Genomic DNA, 20,013 nt, shown 5'->3' with positions numbered 1-20,013 from the left:
CGTCTGGTGTATCAGGGGACCTCTACCTACCCTTAGACTTTCTATTTTAAACTTTTTAAAAAAGAAAATCCCCCCACACTCACTATAGGAATAATGCTGTTTAAATCATGTGTTTATTAAAGAAAAATTGTGAAATACAGAAAAGAATTGTTTAAAGTAACTATAGTTCCATCACCCAGTGAAAACCACAGCTAATAATTTGGCTATATTTCTTTCCAGCATTATTTTTCCCTTCCACATAGATTTTTTTTTTTTTTTTACAAAAACAATGTAATCACACTATACATACAATTTTGTATTTTTGGTTTTGTCTTTTTCCCACTTAACATGTAAGTGTATTTTCAAATGATTACACAGGTTTATAAATATAATTTTAGTGCCTACATAATATTCTATAAGTTGGATGCACCATAGTCTAATCATTTCCACGTTACTCGTCATTTATCTTGAAGTGGTATTGAAGGAGGATTTTCACAAGCATTGATTACCAAGGATCTATGTTAAGCACATATGAATAGTCTCCAAACAGTAATTGCCCATGAGATCACAGGAAAATGATAGTTCAATGAAAGCTTCAGTTTTTCAAAGCACAGTAGATTTCTCCATAAAGTTTAAGAGAGTATAATAGTAGTCAATCTTATAGTAGTGTCAGGACCTCCCTCTCGATGATGACAGCCTGGCATAGTAGAAAGGAAGAAATACTTTGGAATCAGACTTTCTTTTCTTTATTCAATAATATCAATTGAGTGCTTATTGCATGCACTGTAAATACACCAATAAGGAAAACATGGTGCATGCCCTAATGGAACATATAGTCTAGTGAAGGTCACAGACAATCAACTCATGTAATTACATACAGCATGATAAATACTAAGATTGGACAAATGTGGGGGGCTATTGATGTATTAGTGAGGGACACCTAACTTGGACTTGGGGGATCAGGAAGGCTTCCTGGAGGAAGTGGCATTTAAGCTTAGTTGTGAAGGATGAGTAGGAGTTAGCAGGCTGAAGATAGGGAGGGGACTAGAGGAGAGACTGTGTGTTCCAGACATAGGGAACAGCAAGAATAAAGGCTTATAAGCATGAGAGAGACTCTCTTTATCTGAAGAGAGTCTTTATTTTGCCTTTGTTATTGAAGAATATTTTTACAGAACATAGAATTCTGGGTCGACAGTGATTTTTTTCCCCCACTAATTTAAAGATGTTTTTCTACTGTCTTCTAGCATCCATAGATTCTGAGGAGAAGTCCATTGTTATTTGAATCATTATATGTAATGTGCTGTTTTTCTCTGGCTGCTTTCGAGATTTTGTCCTGATCTTTGGTTCTCAGCATTTTGACTATGATACACATAGGTGCAATTTTCTCCATATTTATCCTGTTTGGGCTTTGCTGAGCTTGAATCTGTAAATATATGTCCTTCACCAAATTTGGGAAGTGTTCAACCATTATTTCTTCCAATACTGTTTCTGGCCCCATTCTCTCTTTTCTCTCCTTCAGGGATGCTAATCACACATATTTTAGACCACTGATGTTCTCTCATGGGTCTATAAGGCTCTGTTCATTTTTTTTCAACCAACTCTCTTCTTCAGATCGGATAGTTTTTATTGCTGTACCTTCAAGTTCACTTACTCTTTCCTCTGTTGTTTCATTCTGCTATTGAGTGCATCTAGTTAATTTTTTAAATTTCAGATATTGTGTTTTTCAGTTTTAGAATTTCCATTTAGTTCCTTTTTATATTTTCTATTTCTCTGCTGAAGTTTCCTATCTCTTCATTCATTACCAGGGCATTTTTCCTCTCCTCATTGAGCATCATCATCTCAGGGTTGGCCTCCATTAATTGTCTTTCCCTTGAGACTGGGCCACATTTCCCTGATTCTTCATATAGTGAGCAATTTTAGAGGGTTTACTGGACATTGTGAATGCTATCTTGTGGAGTCTCTGGATACTGTTATACTTCTCTGAAGAGTGAGGATGCATTTGTTTCATCAGGCAATTAACTTGGTTAGATTCAAACTAAAAACCCTGCCTTGCCTGTGGTGGGTGGCAGCTCAAATCTCAGTTCCATTCTTTTAGTCTTAGATGAAAGTTGTTTTCAGTCCACCCTGTGCATGCATGGTTTAGGATAAGTCTTGGGAGGAATTTATACAGATAATTCAGGGCTCCTCCTCAGGATCTCTTTCTGATATATCCCCTCATTTTCTAGAGACTGTCGTTTCCCCAGATCCTGTCCTCTGGTTCTTTTTTTTTTTTTTTTTTTTTTTTTTTAAATTTATTTATTTATTTATCTTAGGCTGTGTTGGGTCTTCGTTTTCTGTGCGAGGGCTTTCTCTAGTGGCGGCAAGCGGGGGCCACTCTTCATCGCAGTGCGCGGGCCTCTCACTATCGTGGCCTCTCTTGTTGCGGAGCACAGGCTCCAGACACGCAGGCTCAGCAGTTGTGGCTCACGGGCCCAGTTGCTCCGCGGCATGTGGGATCTTCCCAGACCAGGGCTCGAACCCGTGTCCCCTGCATTAGCAGGCAGATTCTCAACCACTGCGCCACCAGGGAAGCCCTGTCCTCTGGTTCTTTAGGCTAGAAAGATGAGGGTTTCCTGTTGTAGTTTTAGCGATGTGGCTGATGACTACAGCCTGCCCTCAGGCTAAATCCATAAAAATGGGAATCCTGGCCCCTGCTGTTCCCTTCTTCTAAGTTCCAACCTCCATCCAATATCTGCCTACTTTTGTTTACTCTCGGGAGCTTTCAGGTGTGTGTGTGTGTGTGTGTGTGTGTGTGTGTGTGTGTGTGTATTTTGTGTATTTTGTCCAGAGTTTATAGTTGTTACCAGTTGAGAGTTTATTCCATCAAACCTGTGAAAGAATCTCAGATGAGCTTACTTCACATTTTGAGGGGAAAATCATTGCCCCTTTCTTTTTCACCTTAACATTTCTCTATATTATTACCCATATTCTCCTCTTGCTTCAGAGAAAAAGAAAGGCTAACTTGTTTACTTTTCCCCGTCACCTCCTGTTTTTAGCAGGAACTACAGTTCTTGCAACCATTTATTCAGTTATTCAACAAATATGTATTGAACCAGGCATTGAACTGGGCATTATAGGTAACAAGAGTAAGTCAAAATAGACCCTACTTCACTGAGACCTCTCTCTTCAAGGTCATCAAATGTCTGGCTTCTTAATCACCAGATCAAATAACCTTATCTCAGTCTTATCCTTTCTAACTTCATTGATCCATCCTCCATTGACTCTGGTGACCAGTCTCTCCTTAAAACTCTCTTCTTCATCTTCCAGTTCTCTCACCTCATTGATTTCTCCTCTCATTTTCCAAGTAGAGGAATTCTCGGAGATTTTGTCCTTGGTTGCTTTGTTCCCTTGTCCTTAGTAGTCTTAATCTTAGTGTTTCAACTACTACTTCCATACCCAAGACTCCAAGTCTCTATCTTCAGTCCTGACATCTCTCCTGAGATTGAGACTTGAATTTCAGCTCTTTGTTTCCACTTGGTTGTCTAACAATCACAGTAAACTGCACGTAGTCAGAATCCAACTCATTATGTAGCTCCTGAACCTATTCTTCCTCCTATGCTTCCTATATTGATTAACTCTTGATACTGGAAGTGTATAATTAAATAAGAGCTGAATCAGGGCTGTTACAAAAGGGATTTTTGCGTTGGGTGGGAAGTTTGACAATAGGGAAATCTCTAAAGTCCTTTCTAATTCTGTGATTCCATTTTGGTCCCAGCACAGTGTTATCCATTTCCTTCAAGGAGCTTGCAATTGAATCGGGGGAGACAACAACTGAGTGATAGCTAGTCCTGACTTCAAATGCAGCAGGAATTCAGAGAAAGGAGATAGTGTGCACTGAAGTAGTAAGAGAAAACTAAGCTAAGGTATTCAAAGGTAGAAGCTGTGTCCTCTATTTAATTTCTATCCCCACACACCATTCTCTACACACTGTAGAAGCTCTATAAAAACTCTTTGAATGATTTTGTAATCATCATTAATGTTTATTGAGTACACATTGAGTGCATAGTTCTTCACTAATGATTCAGGGGTTAACCAAGATTTGATGTAGTCTCTGACCTTTCCCAATCAATTAGTCAACCAACAAATATTTGCTGAGTGCCTATTATTGGCAATACACCATGCTAGGCATTATGCAGGATACACGATGCAAGAGAAATAAAAGTCATAGTCTCTTCCCTTAGGGAGTTTACGGTATGGTTGGTAAGATGAGACATGAATGTACACAAGACTAATTAAAAATGCGAGTCAGAGCCAAATGAACACTACAGACAAGAAGTCTGTAAAAAATTTCAGAAGTACAGATTACTGTAGACTGGATGAATATGGAGGCTTTATGGAGGAGGTGGGACCTGCACTGGGCTTTGAAGGATGGGCAGAAATTAAATAGGCTTGAAGTTATCATAGGTATTAAGAAGATAGAATTCAGGGCTTCCCTGGTGGCGCAGTGGTTGAGAGTCTGCCTGCCAATGCAGGGGACACGGGTTCGAGCCCTGGTCTGGGAGGATCCCACGTGCCGCGGAGCGACTGGGCCCGTGGGCCACGGCTGCTGAGCCTGCGCGTCTGGAGCCTGTGCTCCGCAGCAGGAGGGGCCGCGATGGTGGGAGGCCCGCGCACCGCAATGAGGAGTGGCCCCCACTTGCCGCGACTGGAGAGAGCCCTCGCACAGAGGCGAGGACCCAACACAGCCATAAATAAATAAATAAATAATTTTAAAAAAATACTGACTTTATCAAAAACATTAAAAAAAAAAAAAAAAAAAAAGAAGATAGAATTCAATACAAAAAGTTTCAGATTAAAGGCCAGATGAAGAACATCTAGGCAGGAGCAGGCAACTTACACCAGAATGTTACTAAGCTGTTGTTAGTGACATTCTGCCCCTTAAACAATTTTTTTTGGTCTTTATTTCTCTCCTTTTTCCTTTCCTAATTCTTTTTCCATCTTACTCCCTTTATGATGACTCTTTTTTAGCCCTGTATGAGCTAAAAGGATCTTCTCTGGGAGGCAGGTTGAAAACCTGGGCTCCAAAACCAGACTGGCTGGGTTCAAATCCTGACTTTACCACTTATTAGCTGTGTGATTTTGGGCAAATTGCTTAATCTGTCTGTGCCTCATTAGTAAAATGCAGCTATAAAAGTAGCACCTGTGGGGCGTCCCTGGTGGTGCAGTGGTTGAGAATCTACCTGCCAATGCAGGGGACACGGGTTCGAGCCCTGGTCTGGGAAGATCCCACATGCCGCGGAGCAACTAAGCCCGTGAGCCACAATTACTGAGCCTGCGCGTCTGGAGCCTGTGCTCCGCAACAAGAGAGGCCGCGATAGTGAGAGGCCCGCGCACCGCGATGAAGAGTGGTCCCCACTTGCCGCAACTAGAGAAAGCCCTTGCAGAGAAACGAAGACCCAACACAGCCATAAATAAATAAATAATTTTAACAAATAGCACCTGTGTCATAGGATTGTTCTGAGGATTAACTGAGTTAAAATACATAAAGTGATTAAAAGAGTGCCTGGCAGATAGTAAGTGTTCAATAAATGTTAGCTTTTATTAAGGGAAGAAAGCTGGCTAATTGCAACATTATCATCTTTCCAGGTCTTATTGTTGCTAAATGATTCATTATATAATTAACAAACACCTACCTGTATGGAAGCTGGAGGCCAAACTCTTGTCAGCTAAAGGGTTAGGTCTTTAGCAACACCTGATAAACATGCATAGATACTCACACACTTAGGCCACACCACTTTTCCTCAGATTGCCCTCACCCCTAGGCGATCGAGAGATACTTTAGTAAACACAGTCACCAACTTAAGTAGACAAGTTGAGTATTTAAAGGACTTTTCACCAACATTGGAAATGTTTCATCAACATTTCATCCAACTTTCAGAAGGGATTTAGTTAAAGTAGAGACGATCCCTAGGGAGGCGCCAGGCGAAATTAGGGTTAAAGGAACTTCAAGGGGAGAAGTCACTACTAGTAGTAGGCAGTTGGATGGATGTGTGCAGAAAGAGAGCGGGGCTCCATAGAAAGGCAGGTAAACTCTGGATCAACATTCCCTGGAGTAGACTGTATGTCATGAGCCCTGCTCTCTGGATTTCCTCTCTGCACCACCTCTTTTACACTCAGACCCTCCCCCTACTCCCTCCCTGCAGTTCCAGACCCCTGCTCCCAAGAACACAAACACCCCAAATTATAGGGGCTCTTGATTTGCCAATTCCTCAGGACAGTCTGAAGAGAGACTAGAAGGAAGTTCTTGTCAGTATGATTGCCTATGACTGATTCGGATATTGTGCAATCTCCTTTGGGAACAATTTAAAGGCAGAAAGATGGATAGATGTATGTTTGATTAAGGTCCAGTATTGCCTGTGGGCAGGAGGACGAACTAATGAGATTCCTTCCAATTTGAGGATCCTAAATCTCTCTCTCTCATTCCCCTCCCAACTCTGGACTCCTTTTGGCAAAGAATGAACATAGTCAAAGAAACCCAGTGAGAGGAAAATGCGCATTGCTCTCACATCATGCTCTGATGTCACCTGTTTGCCAAGAGATTTGCTTTGGCTATTCTATTCTGTGTGTGTGTGTGTGTGTGTGTGTGTGTGTATGGGAGCCAGCTGATAACAGCTGTCAATTGCATTATTACTGCAAAAGATTTAATTAGCCCAGTACCCAGCTACTCTCCTCTCCACCCTATCAAATCTTTCTCTTAAAAAAAAAAAAAAAGACCGTGTATTTACACCTCATTGTGAATTTAACTTTCGCAATTCTCCCAGGGCTATTTGATTTTAAGCCTTTTCCTATTACTTACCTGTATATTCAACTTCTCTCTTTCTATGAAATTCTTCCCCCCCACACCAGTCGTTAAACATATTCAAGCCTCCTTTCTCTTTAAACAAACAAACAAACAAACAAATCCTTCTTTGTCAATGCATTGCTCTCTAGCTACCACATTCCTCAAATCTTGGGCAAGCTTCTTTAAAGAATAGTCTGTACTAAATGTTTCCACTTCACCTCTTAATCCAATTCTTAATCTGCTGCAATCTGGGTTCTACTCCCAGTGCTCTACCAAACCTCTCACCTTTAGGTAATTGTCAAATTGAGTGTACATTTCCCAGGTTTTATTTGACCATTCTACTGTATTAAACACTGTTAACCACCTACTTTCCTTTTGGAAACATTTTTTATCCCTCTCCTTCAGATCACTATTGTCTCCTGGTTCTCTTTCTACCTCTCCGAAAATTCCTTCCTGGGTTTCCTTCACAAGCTTCTCTTCCTGTGCCTGTCCTTTAATTTTTTTCCGGGATGGAAATAGTTTTTATTTTTCTGATTAAAAAAAGATACATGTTTATTGTTAAAAATCAGGTCCTTTAGAAAATTATAAATAAAAACATAAAACTGAAACCCCACCACCACACAGAGGTAACTACCACTAACATTTTCATTTATATCCTTCTAGTCTTTAAAAATTATTATATATATCATATACAGTAATACAAATGGTATCATATTACAATATTTTTTTCACAAATAAGATCTTTTATTTGTCACCATTAAAAGTCTGAATTTTAAACAGATTCTTGGACTGGCAGCTAATATCCATCAACTCATTCAACTTTAGCACCTGCCTCATCCCCAGTAGCTTTTCCAGAACTACTATATTTTTCCCCTTTTTAAAATTAATTAATTACTTTATTTATTACTTTATTTATTTTTGGCTGTGTTGGGTCTTTGTTGCTGCACGCAGGCTTTCTCTAGTTGCGGAGAGTGGGGGGCTGCTCTTCATTGTGGAGCACGGGCTCTAGGCACGTGGGCTCAGTAGTTGCCACATGCGGGCCCTAGAGCGCAGGCTCAGTAGTTGTGACGCACGGGCTTAGTTGCTCCGCGGCATGTGGAATCTTCCCGGACCAGGGATTGAACCCGTGTCCCCTGCATTGGCAGGCAGATTCTTAACCACTGTGCCACCAGGGAAGTCCCAGAACTACTACCTTCACCATGTTGCTCCATGAGTTTTCCCAATTCAAACTGGGGCTTGTTCAGCATTTTTACTTTTCTAACAAAGACACCATGGAGCAGATAAATAGATTGGCAAGTCTTTTCTATGTCTTTTCCAGTGCTGTCTGGAATCAGTTTATTGACCACCTCTTTCAAGTCACTTGTCTGCACCTCTTGGGTCATGATTTCCATCATCTTCTTCCGAATTTGGTGGACCTGCTGGTGCTGGGCATAAGAGGTCTTCTGAATCTGATTGTTGCGTTTTTTAGTAAAACCCACACAGAATAGATGAAGCAAATAACCATCGGTAGTCTTGACGTCAACGTGAGCTTCAATCATGGTACTTTCTTCTTGGCTCCTTTTTTGCTGCCTTTTGTAAGGCGCTTGTTCTTGCTGACCGCCATGGTCTACAGTATTTTTTTACCAGCTTTTTTTCATTTTTCTCGTGGGCATCATTCCATATCAACGAATATAAGAACATTATTTTACATGGATACATAGGAGAACCCTGAATTTGGCAATTTACACAAGACACTGAGTTTTATGATCGAGGTGAAAATTTTGAGCCAAAAGTTTTGATAAATAATATTAATTTTTTTTTTGGCGGCGCCCCATGGATTGCAGGATCTCAGTTCCCCCATCAGGGATTGAATCCGGGCCCCGGCAGTGAAAGAGTTGAGTCCTAACCACTGGACCGCCAGGGAATTCCCACTTAAAATATTTTTACAATACAAAAGCACTTAAACATAAATGAAATGAAAATGAAAAACAACTCTCCCTGCTGTCCCTGACTCCTGTTCTCCAGTTCTGCTCTCCAGAGACAACCAGTATTACAAGCTTCCTGAGGTCAAGGGGTTTTTTTTTTAATACATACTGCCAATTAGCTTCCTAGAAAGATTGTACAGATTTACAGTCTCATCAACATTGCATGCCTTCATCAATTTTTAAATATTCTGTCCTTGCCTCTTCACATTTTTCTTTCTACACTGTATGCTAATAATTCCCAAATCTCTAATTCTAGTCACACCCTCGAGCTCCAGGCCAGTATTTCCAGCTGCCTCTTGGACATTTGGATGTCCTACAGACACCCCAGATTTATCTAAATTGAACTCACTGTCTTCCCTCCCAAGCTCACTCCTCTTTCTGTAATTCCAATTTCGATTGGTGGTACCAGCAATCCACATAGTTACCTACCTCAGAAACCTAGGAGTCATTTTATCTATTTTCTCTCTCTCCCGTCAAATAGTAATAATAGCTAATAGTTACTGAGGACTTACTATTTGCACATATTTTATTTCATTGAATTCTCACAAAAGCCCCAGGGGTAGCTTTTAGTCTTATTTCCATTTTACAGAGGAGGAAAACTTGTTGGATAACATGCTCAAGGTTATACAGCTAGGAAGCAATGATCTAAGCCCAGGCAGCCTAAGTCCATAGCTCACACATTTAAGCCCTATACTATACTACCACCATATCTATCAGATACAACTCCTATCATTTTATTTCCTCAGTCTCAGCCTTCTCTCTTCCCTTTTCTCCATTCCCACCACCATCATCTGATTCCAAGTACTACTGTATCAACAGATACTCATAATTGGTCACACTCAACTCAGATACATCTTCCATGTTGCCTGCAAAATAATCCTTCTAAAACACGAATCTGATCATGTCTTTGTGTGTGTGTGTGTGTGTGTGTGTGTGTGTGTGTGTGTGTGTGTTGAAGATCCTTCAGTGGCTTCTTATTGTCTGCATCATAAAACCAAAGATCCTTTGCTTAATATAGAAGGATCATCCTCATCTGCCCATCCCCAGCCAGGCTACCTCTCTAAGCACTTCCACTACACAACCTGAATTGGTGATAATTGCCTAAAAATATCATGCTGTTTCTTATCTGGATGACTTTGCATATGCTATTCCCTCTGCAAGAAATTACCTTTCCCCATTTCCATTCCTGTTTGTCTTTTCATGTTTGTCAAACTCAGATGTTTCCTCCTCCAGGAAGCCTTCCTTAATTCCTCCAGTTACTCATGTCCTATGTGTTGCTTGGAATATTCACTTATTTTGTATTTGTCACATTTTATTAATTTTATTTACTCGTCTCCTTTTCTAGAATGCTAACTCCTTGAAGGCGGGGACTCTCTTATTGAACTCTAGGTCTTTAGTGTTTAGCATGGTGCCTGACGCATAAGTAGTTGCTTAGGAGATATCACTTAAATTGACTTAAATAACTTAACTGTGAAATTATAGGGCCTTGTACTCCGTTGAAAGAATTTCAGGCATCAATGATATGGGAAATTTTTTTTTGAGCAGAAGAGGGCTGGTGCAAGGAGGAGAAAGGATGACCTAAAATCACCACCTTTACTGTGGGCACTACCCTCTTCATGTGCGCCATGTGTAAATTAGTCATACAAATATTAGTATTTCTATAGATATTCTCATGTAGACACATATTCTATCTCCATTATGGGCTGTAAGCAACCTCAGAGCAGCGCCAAATTTGGAGTTTCGCAGAGTAGCGATACAAGGTGTTGAAATAAATGCCCTCAGTTTGCTGAGAAATGTAATATCCGAGTACACCTGAAATTAGCTTTTATGTGGCAACAAGTGGAGGATGAAGATATGCCCAAATTTTCCTGAAAAGTGAGAATGAGAAATCATCTTTGTATACCCCATCCTCGCTGCTTTCCTGGCACCATAAGTAGCGCTCACTGAGTGCTCAATTGTGTGTGAAATGAATTGAAACTATTAGTGGCACAAGTGGCCGGGCTGCGTTTTAGGTTCTTAGTACCATTGCTGAAACCCCACCATCGGGAAACCACCCTTCTATTTTCGCGCAAAACCAGGACTAATTCAGGTCACGGGGCTTCGGCCTATCACTGTACGATCCTAGCTCGCGGGGCAGTGCCCACTGCTGATTGATGCACAGTATAAGACAATTTCTTGGCTTGAGGAGCAGCGATTGGCGGATCTCCCCTGTAGTGCTTCCTAGGATACTGGGGGTGCGTTTTGAAGACGCAGGTTCCGGGGCGGCCACAAACACTGCCCGGAAGTCTGAATGACGCCTCCTCGGTACAGGACTTCCAGCCGTCCGCTTCGCCGCTATTCAGGGTGCCGGGCCCCGGGTCGCGGCGGCGTGCGCGTGCGTGCGTGCGTGCGTGGGCGCGCGTGCGCGGCGCCGTACTCTGTGGGTTGGCTGGTTATTTTGCAAGCGGGAGGGGCCGTGCGCGCTCCTGCCTTCGGCCTCTGTCCCCCATCCCCCCTTCCCCGGTCCCGGTCTCTCCTTCGGAAAGATGTCGGACACGGCAGTAGCTGACACTCGGCGCCTTAACTCGAAGCCGCAGGACCTGACTGACGCTTACGGGCCGCCAAGTAACTTCCTGGAGATCGACATCTTTAACCCACAGACGGTGGGCGTGGGCCGCGCGCGCTTCACCACCTATGAGGTTCGCATGCGGGTGAGTCACGGGGTGAGGGAGACAGCTGAGGGAGGACCGGGCGGCTGGGCGGGGAGGGCGGGGGTGGGCGGGGGGTGAGGCTGCCATAGGGACGGCCAACGGTGGAGAAGACGCTGGAGGGGTCATTTGGGGGTTAGGGGCTTAATAGGTTTGCAGAGAGATCTGCCCACTCGGTTGTGGCCCGAGGATACAGAAAACTCCTGAGGGGGAACATTGGACCGGCGTGAGGGAAAACAAGTACCCATGAGCAAGAAGTGAAGCATGGCTGGAGACGGTGGGGAAGGATGGAGAGGATTAGAGTGAGGAATTACAGGAAATAGGAATCAGGACTGTAGCGACAGAAGGAGGGAAGGAGGAGTGGAAGAGGGCCGGGGGATGGAGAGCCAAGGCGATATGCTGCGGGGTCCCATAACTAAACTAGGTTGTGGGAAGTCAGTCTGAAGAAGGGGGACAGGAAGGCCCAGAGGAGCTTCTTCTTAATGAGGTCTCCGTGGATGATGGAGTTGAGCAAAGCCTAGATGAAAGGGAAGAGAGATTCCAGGAACGGGAGACAGGACAGTGGGCTTGGTGGAGCAGAAATAAGAAGGGATGTCTCCTTGAGACTGAGTGCTTCCCAGACTTGTGTAGAATTAACATCTGAAAGAGAGAAGTGTTTAATGCTTAAGTTTTCTCAGGTACTACATGCTCACTGGAAAACCTGACCTTGCACTCGGATTGGCGGATTGTCAGTCGCTGCCCTCATCCTGGGCTGACCCTTTAGATTTGAAGTATCCAGAATATTTATTTCAATATTTACTGGCTCTCATTTGGCATTTCTGTATATGGATGGCCATTTGCCCTTTCTGCCCTAGATTAACCTTTTGGATTCATTATATTAGTCCCTAGTCTGTAGTTAACTTTAATATATGACATTTCAGGACTGCCCCAGGAGTGGTTTCTTCCAGTGTGCACTACAGAGGACTTTATTCTCTAGTTCTTAGTCCACGATGCAAGGATGGAATGTGCAGAGTACATGGTTTGCAGTGTCTTTGGCCCCATTGAAGTGGTTACAGGCAAAAAAGTTTGAGAGCCATTTTCTAATTTTCCTTATGTTTTCTTCTCAGACTAGAGGGCCAGAATATTCTCTATGGACAGCATGCTGCTCAAACAGCATTTGAAGACCTAAAAGAGTGTATGTGCTTTTATTTTTGAATGAATGAATTGAATGAGAGAGTGTGCTCTCCCACCTGGGCTTTGAAACCTAATTAAGAAGCGATGATCTCCAAATTCCAAGTTTGGCAAAGTCCAAACTGAAGAAAGAAACGCGAATAGAAAAAAATGAGAAAAACTTGTCTATATAAGAACTGTTTGAAATCATCTCTTTGGGGAAGAATGGACGTTAGAGCCCTCAAAGTATGATAAAAGCTGGGAACTGTTGATGGCGGAGAACTTAATTACCTGAGGAATCCTGGGCATAACTTGTTCAGTGTAAGAACTCTCTGCTGTGGGGTCTTGGAGACATTGTCTTGATGTATTACCCAAGAGCTGTAGGGATTATGAATGGAATTGTTCTCTACTTCAGGCATTCTAATAAAACAGGAACTGTTCATCTAGTGCCTACTGTGTGCCAGGCACTGAACTAGGTTTTAGTTTCTAAGTCCTTACAAAACACCATTTTACAGATAGAAAACTGAGGAGGAATGCAGTTTAAGTAATTTGCCCAAGTACACATAGCTAATAAGTGGCAGGGTTGAGATTTGAACCCAGGTCCGTCTGACTCCAAAGCCCACCATACTCTTTCCACTACACTTTAGTCTCTTCGGCAATGCTTAGTTGCAAAACTTTAGTGTGCAAGATTTTTTTTTACCCACTAAGATTTTCATCAGTCTTTTCCACAATTACTAATTGTATAGTGATTGATGAGAGGGTTGATGGCAGTTCCTACTTCTGTGGGCTTGAGTTAATTTGTATTTATGTTAATTTATATGGCTATATAGGCTTTTAATATTTTTGTTGAACTCTGTTTTGGGGAAAATTGGTGAAATCATTTGGTTTGAAATTGTTAATTTAAGTGACTGATCACGGTAGGCATTATAGGGAGCATGAGACTCAGGAGAATGGGCTTTGGGAGTTAAGCATTGTGTATGGTAGAAGCAGATGGCACTGACTTGTTTCTTTGTATAATAGCTCAGGGAAGGAATACCCACCCCAAGAAATAAGGAGTCTGGAGAGGTATTCTGGTGGCTTAACAAGATATGTATGGAACTTTTCAAATGTCAGTTGTCCTGTGGACTTGAACTTTGCTTCTTTCTCCCCTTTCCCTTGATTTTGTGTTGATCAGAGCCAAAGGACTCTATATGCTGTACTACACAATCGTGTCTCCCTCATATAATTTGTAGGTTGGAGCTGAGAGAGTATCCTAGTACATAGTATCCCCTTCCTTAGATGGCTAGGTGCTGAGATGAAAGGCCGTTACTGTCACCATCCTGTGGGGGTGGGGAAAGAATAGCATTTTTGTAAGTCGAAGGAGGAAGTTCACAAAATGGCAGTGGGTGGTTTCGCTGTGTCTTGGAAGAATCTACTCAGCACTTTTTTACTTTTCTTAGATTCTTCTGTTGGCTTCTGTAAAGGCCTACTGGTTAAGGTTCTACTGTTTGGGGATCACAGTATTTGTCTTGAACTCTGGTGGAAACCTGGAATCTCATGATACTGAAGGGCTTTTTTTCTTGAATGATTATTTTTACTCCCAGTTTTATTGAGATATAATTGACAGATAACTTTGTGTAGGTTTGAGGTGTAGAATGTGATGATTTGATACACATATATATTTTGTGCAGGATTCTGAGAATGTTCTCTATAATGGCTGATTGTGAATAGGTAATACATGCACATGGTACAAAATTCAAAAGGTACAAAAATGATATACTATAGTTATTGAAAAAAATCTGTGTATAAGTGGACCCATGTGGTTCAAACCCGTGTTGTTCAAGTGTCAACTGTACTGTAAAAATGAAGTCTCCCTCTCTCCCTCTGCCTTCCAGAGGTTCCCCTTTCTGAAGAAACCGCTGTTTCCATTTTCTTATTTATTCTTCTAAAAAATAGCTTCGGTAATAAGATATTACTTTACGTATATCCCACTCCGCTTCAACCCATTGACATTCCTGGGACCTTGATCCTGAGTAGAGTTGTAACTAATGTAAGTTGGCCAGTTATTTGGCTTTTGATGCCCTATACCTAGAGCTAGATCCTGAAAAGACAGTTTCCAGACTTGAGGACTACAAAGCATGACATAGTGAGGAATGTGTGAACCTCTAGCATAGCTCCAATGCTCTTTACCTGCTCTGAGTTAGCTGTGGAGAAAGGAGAGAAACTAGCTCCTTTTTTTCCCATCTACTGATTTGAATTGACTGGTGGGAAATATAGTCAGTATTAATACATTTGTTTGGCCATTTCTACTTAGAACTTGTAGATAGGAGTGAGGATCAGGGCTTTTTGTTTGTTGGAGGTTCCTGTTGCCATTGGAGCCTTGGGAAAATTCTCAGTGATTAAGATGTGGGAATAAGCCGATTTATATCAGGGAGCAAGCTATGGTAAGCCAACTTAATGTAAGTGCTATTTCTGCTGCACTTTCTGGATAAGGAGAGGGTAAACAGATACATAGGGCCACTATTAATCAATTGAGTATTTACTGAGTAACTTGCATAATCTACATTTAGGGAGATGCAGCAGTAGTCATGGCTCCCGATTTCAATGAAATTATAATTTAGTTAGGTAGCAAGACTAACATAATGCTTAAAACAGTGGTGTGTCAGGCAGTACCAAAGTCTGTGTGTCATAGGAGTTCAGAGGAGAGGGAGACCAATAAATTAAGCTGGTGTTGTCAGGACAGATTTCCTGGATGAAGTGGGACTTGAGCTGGGCTTGTAGAATGGAGAGGATTTGGACAGGAAAAGCAGAGGAAAGCATACTTTGGAGGTGCTTATCTCTTGTTCTTTCCAGGGAACTTAAATTCACTTTTCAACTGAAAATGTAATGCATGCATATGATAAATTCAAATTTGCACAATGAAAAATGTGACCTACCCGCTCCAGTTGTCTAGTCTTATTCTCCAAAGTCAATCATTGTTATCAGTGTCTTTTCATAAATATTTAATTCATAAATATAAATATATACACGTATACATATCTATCCCTTTTAAAAACAAATAGAGGCAGGCTGTATATACTGTTGTGTGCCTTGATTTTAATGCTTAATATCTTTCCATACTGGGACATATATATCTTTCGCATTCTTTTCATAGTTGTATTCCACTGTACAAGTGTATCATAATTTATTTAACCAGTTATCTGTTGATGGACATATATTATTATTACAAATGAGAAAATTCAGTGAAAACCCTTGCACATACATATTTATGTACAACTTCAAGTCTATTCATAGGATAAATTCTAAGCAGCAAGGGACTTCTAATCACCACCTGTGACAAGGCTGGATGTGGTAAGGATTGGTATTCACCCGGTGGTGCTTTGAAAGGGTTCTAGGAACATGGTCCATAGGAGCTGTTTCTTTCTTAAGACCTGTCCAAGTGGTTGTGATAGGTGGCCATCACAGGCTGACATTTCTTACCATCTCTCTTCTCTCACATTCTTTCTTCTCTGTAGACAAACCTACCTATCTTCAAGCTGAAGGAGTCCTGTGTACGACGGCGCTACAGTGACTTCGAGTGGCTAAAAAATGAGCTGGAGCGAGATAGTAAGGTATGGCCCTGTTTCCTGTGTGGCATCCTTGAGAGAGGAGATCTGCATAGGTTTATAAAATCTTGAAGGCAACAGAGAGGGTGAACACACTCTGTCTACCAAATCCCAATATATTGGATCTGGGTGATACCCTTTGAAACTTGAAAGTGGTAAGTTCAGGAGAAATTGTAAAGAAAAACTATTAGTTGACTTAGTGGCTAGAAAAGTCATACAACTTAATTCCTTTAGGTGCTAAAAATGGAAAGTGTAGCTAAATTTTTGTATGGTAGTGGACTGTCAAAGAAAGTGAAGAATATTTGAAGTTTACTTCCTTTCTTTTGAGATGGTAAACCTGTCCTCCCACAGAAACAGAGCTGGATTAATTTTTGACCTGAGCCACCCCCTGACTGTTCTTATGACCTCAGTTCTTGCAAGTTGCTGAACTATGGCATAGGATGGACCCTATGCCTAATAGGAAATGAAGTGTACAGTGCTTTACCACCTTATTCCATCTCTGTCCTCTCCCGTGTGACTGATATTTTGCATCTGCCTACAGATTGTAGTACCACCACTGCCTGGGAAAGCCTTGAAGCGGCAGCTCCCTTTTCGAGGAGACGAAGGGATCTTTGAGGAGTCCTTTATTGAAGAAAGGAGGCAGGGCCTCGAACAGTTTATTAACAAGTAAGCCAAGTTCCTGGGGATTCCTTTTGCTACTTTTGCCATTTTGGTCTTTCTGTATGTTTCGTCTCTTTCTTCTTTTGTAATGGGTAATATGATGTGGTGCCGATTTTGTGCTGGGCTCACTGGACAGTAAAACTCCATTCCTTTGAGCAGAATTCCGATCCTGTGCCTCAGGGCCTGAGAAAGCGCTGCATGTTGGATGTGTCTAGGGATTTCCCCCACCTTACGCCTCTGTCCCCTTCCCTTCTGCAATATTAGGGTTGAAGTGGTACCCTGCTGCTGTCCTCTACTTGCTTGAACTTCAGGGCTGACTTTGCCCTTCTTCCCCTGTCCACATCCACAGCCCTATCCCTCTGCGAATTCTCTCTTATCCCAGATAATACTGATAACCATCTTGGTCTCTTTATAGAATTGCTGGGCACCCACTGGCTCAGAACGAACGCTGCCTACACATGTTCCTGCAGGAGGAGGCAATTGACAGGAACTACGTCCCTGGGAAGGTGCGCCAGTAGGAGCCCCTCTCACCACTTGCCCTCTACTTTCCTGCTGAAATGACATTGGTTTTTACACTAAGCCTCTCTCTCTCTCTTTGATCTGAAGTTGGCTCTCCATCCCCTGGCCCGATAGACTGTCTGGCATTGTGTTCCTTGGTACCTGACTATACCATGGGCACTCTGCTAGGATCCTCTCCTCTGAGGAGAGGTGGGAAACCACAGGCAGATGCCCTTTGCTTGGGGTTGGGGGGTGGGTGGGGGGATTGGACTGGAAGGCAATTTCTTGGGCATTTACCCATGCCAGAAGGCTAACCTTGCGGGGGGCGGGTCTTGTGCTGGTGGGGCACTTGGGTACATACTGATGCTGCAAGTCCAGGGGATTTTTCTTACTCTTAGGTTTAACCAGGAATACTGAGCAGGGAAAGACCCTGCCTTTCCTACCTGCATGAACTTTTTTCCTTGTGGGGAAGGTGGCAGAGACTGAAAAGCTCTCGTTTTCTCTAGGCCCGTTCCTAGTTTTCTCAAGAGTTTCTTTTGTTGTACTTTCTGTCTCCCTTGTTGCTTTTCATGGCAGTAATTCTAGAGTCTAAGCAGTCTGTTGTGTGGAGCAAGGTGTGTGGGTTTTCTGGGCCCATCATCATGGCTGCTTCAGAGTCAGAAGAAAGCCATAGGGCAGTTGGGGAGCTCCTGTTGCCTAGCCCCTTTTCCTTTGTGGCTCCCCGCTCTGGCTGCCTGTTCTCGCTCACCAGCAGGTGAGTCAGAATGGGCTGGGCCAGCAGTTCTCCCTCCCCAAGCCCTTGCTACTTTTATGGGTTAGCTTTGCAGATTTGGAGGCTTGAGGGCTAGGGGAAACTCACCACTGCCAGGTAACTCCCTGAAGGGTGGGAGTGGATCATTTTCTAGGTACCTCCCGGTGGTAGGGAAGGGCATCACCACTCTCTTCCTTCCATTCTCCCTTTCCCCCATCCCATTTAGTGCTGCCACAAGACAGAAAACACATGAACAAACCACACAGTCTCTGACTTCTCCTAAGCACTTTGAGCTATTGATGGGGCTTAGGGGCAAGAGTTGTCGCTGCCCTCCCCAGCTTGGTCACAGGGTTATTGAACTGCCTGCACTTGTTTCCCGTGGAACCCCAGCATTCTCCCCGGAAGCTGAGCTAGGTTTAGCAGCTGGGTATAGATTTCCTAAAACTTACAGTCTGAGGCAGCTTCCTGAGGCTGGCGACTTTCCTGGGCTTCTGTCTGGGATGTAGTGGTTTGTTTGCTGGGGCCCGATATCTGTCCCAAGTGGTGGGATGGGAGCAGGTTAACTCTGGTGTCAGGTCAAGAGTGGGGGCTCTTTGCTTAGTCACCCTATCATGGAAGGACTGGAATTCTTTATATAGGGTCTTGAGGGAAAGGATTACTGATTCTGACAAGACCCTGATCGGAGAGATTAGGATTGGATTTTGATACGGGGTTTGGAGTCCATCTAAATGTTGAAGTTCCCTGACACAGATCAGCTCTTCAGCTGCCGGGCCTGTGCCAGGGGCTGAGCAGCCCCTAGAGTGAGGCTCTGCTCCCTTTCCCACCTTCCCAGTGTTGGTGTTGTTGCTGCCTTTTTCATTTGTATCCTCTGTTATTGACTTTTTTTAAAAAAAGATTCCTCCTTTCATTGTGCACAAGTGCTGAGAGCCTGAGGCCCCATTTCTGCTGTGTATATATCCTGACTCGGGGCTTTTATTCAGCAAAATGTTCATTCTTCTGTCAGACAATGTCATATTCAACTCTGTTCATATTAAACCACTGTGAAGTAAGCCTCTGTTTTCCTGCTTAAGTTGTAAATTTAGTACTTTTTAGTTTCTAGGATATTCTGGGTATTGTGCAGAAATTATACAACATGGTCAATGTCCTGAAGTGATAAGTAATTTTTACATTTAAATTTTAAAAAAAGCAGAATCCTAGCTGCCTGTAGCAGTATTTACCTATCTTCCTTGCAACACGCAATTGACTTTGTCACAGGGGTAATGCATCTGCTTGCAGGAAGTAGCCATAGGTCTCAGTAACTGTGGTTTGGGTCAGATTTAGCAGATTTGGTTTTTAAGCTTGTGGGTGTGTGCTAATTTGGGCAAAATATATTTATTGTGTGTGTATATGTATATGTATATGCTATCTGTGTACATAAACACGTTTGTACATACGCTCATCCTCCGACACACCCTCACACCCCTTACAAACACTATTTCTTTCATAGGCTTTTTACCTCAATTGAGATGTTTTTCTTTCACATAGATTTGATGCAGGCAGAAAGGTGAGTGAACTCTGAGAATTTTTTTTTTTTTTAATTTTATTTATGGCTGTGTTGGGTCTTCGTTTCTGTGCGAGGACTTTCTCTAGTTGTGGCAAGCGGGGGCCACTCTTCATCGCGGTGCGCGGGCCTCTCACTGTCGCGGAACACAGGCTCCAGACGCACAGGCTCAGTAGCTGTGGCTCACGGGCCCAGTCGCTCCGCGGCATGTGGGGTCTTCCCAGACCAGGGCTCGAACCCGTGTACCCTGCATTGGCAGGCAGACTCTCAACCACTGCACCACCAGGGAAGCCCCTACTCTGAGAATTTTTGATGGATGGATATTTTCACTTGACCAGTGGGTTCTGAAATGGCTTCATACACAAAGTGGGTTTTGGGAAA

The 20,013-nt window shown here is 42.8% G+C and overlaps 1 protein-coding gene across 2 annotated transcripts; it reads left to right on the top strand.

The window, feature by feature from the left end:
• Positions 1-11,161: 11,161 nt before the first annotated feature.
• On the top strand, positions 11,162-19,141 carry SNX12 (sorting nexin 12). Of its 2 annotated transcripts, none has more exons than XM_036840770.1 (4): positions 11,162-11,453; positions 16,094-16,189; positions 16,725-16,849; positions 17,259-19,141. In XM_036840770.1, exons 1-4 carry the CDS (start codon positions 11,289-11,291, stop codon positions 17,359-17,361), a joined length of 489 nt encoding a protein of 162 aa, XP_036696665.1. In that variant the 5' UTR covers positions 11,162-11,288; the 3' UTR covers positions 17,362-19,141. The 2 variants fall into 2 exon arrangements, with proteins under 2 accessions (XP_036696665.1, XP_036696666.1); XM_036840771.1 differs by having other exon boundaries at positions 11,169-11,441.
• Positions 19,142-20,013: the final 872 nt, after the last annotated feature.

Source organism: Balaenoptera musculus, chromosome X (assembly GCF_009873245.2).
Source record: "Balaenoptera musculus isolate JJ_BM4_2016_0621 chromosome X, mBalMus1.pri.v3, whole genome shotgun sequence".
NCBI lineage: Eukaryota > Metazoa > Chordata > Mammalia > Artiodactyla > Balaenopteridae > Balaenoptera > Balaenoptera musculus.
The sequence above is the reverse complement of the archived record's forward strand: the minus strand, read 5'-3'. Positions and strand labels throughout refer to the sequence as shown.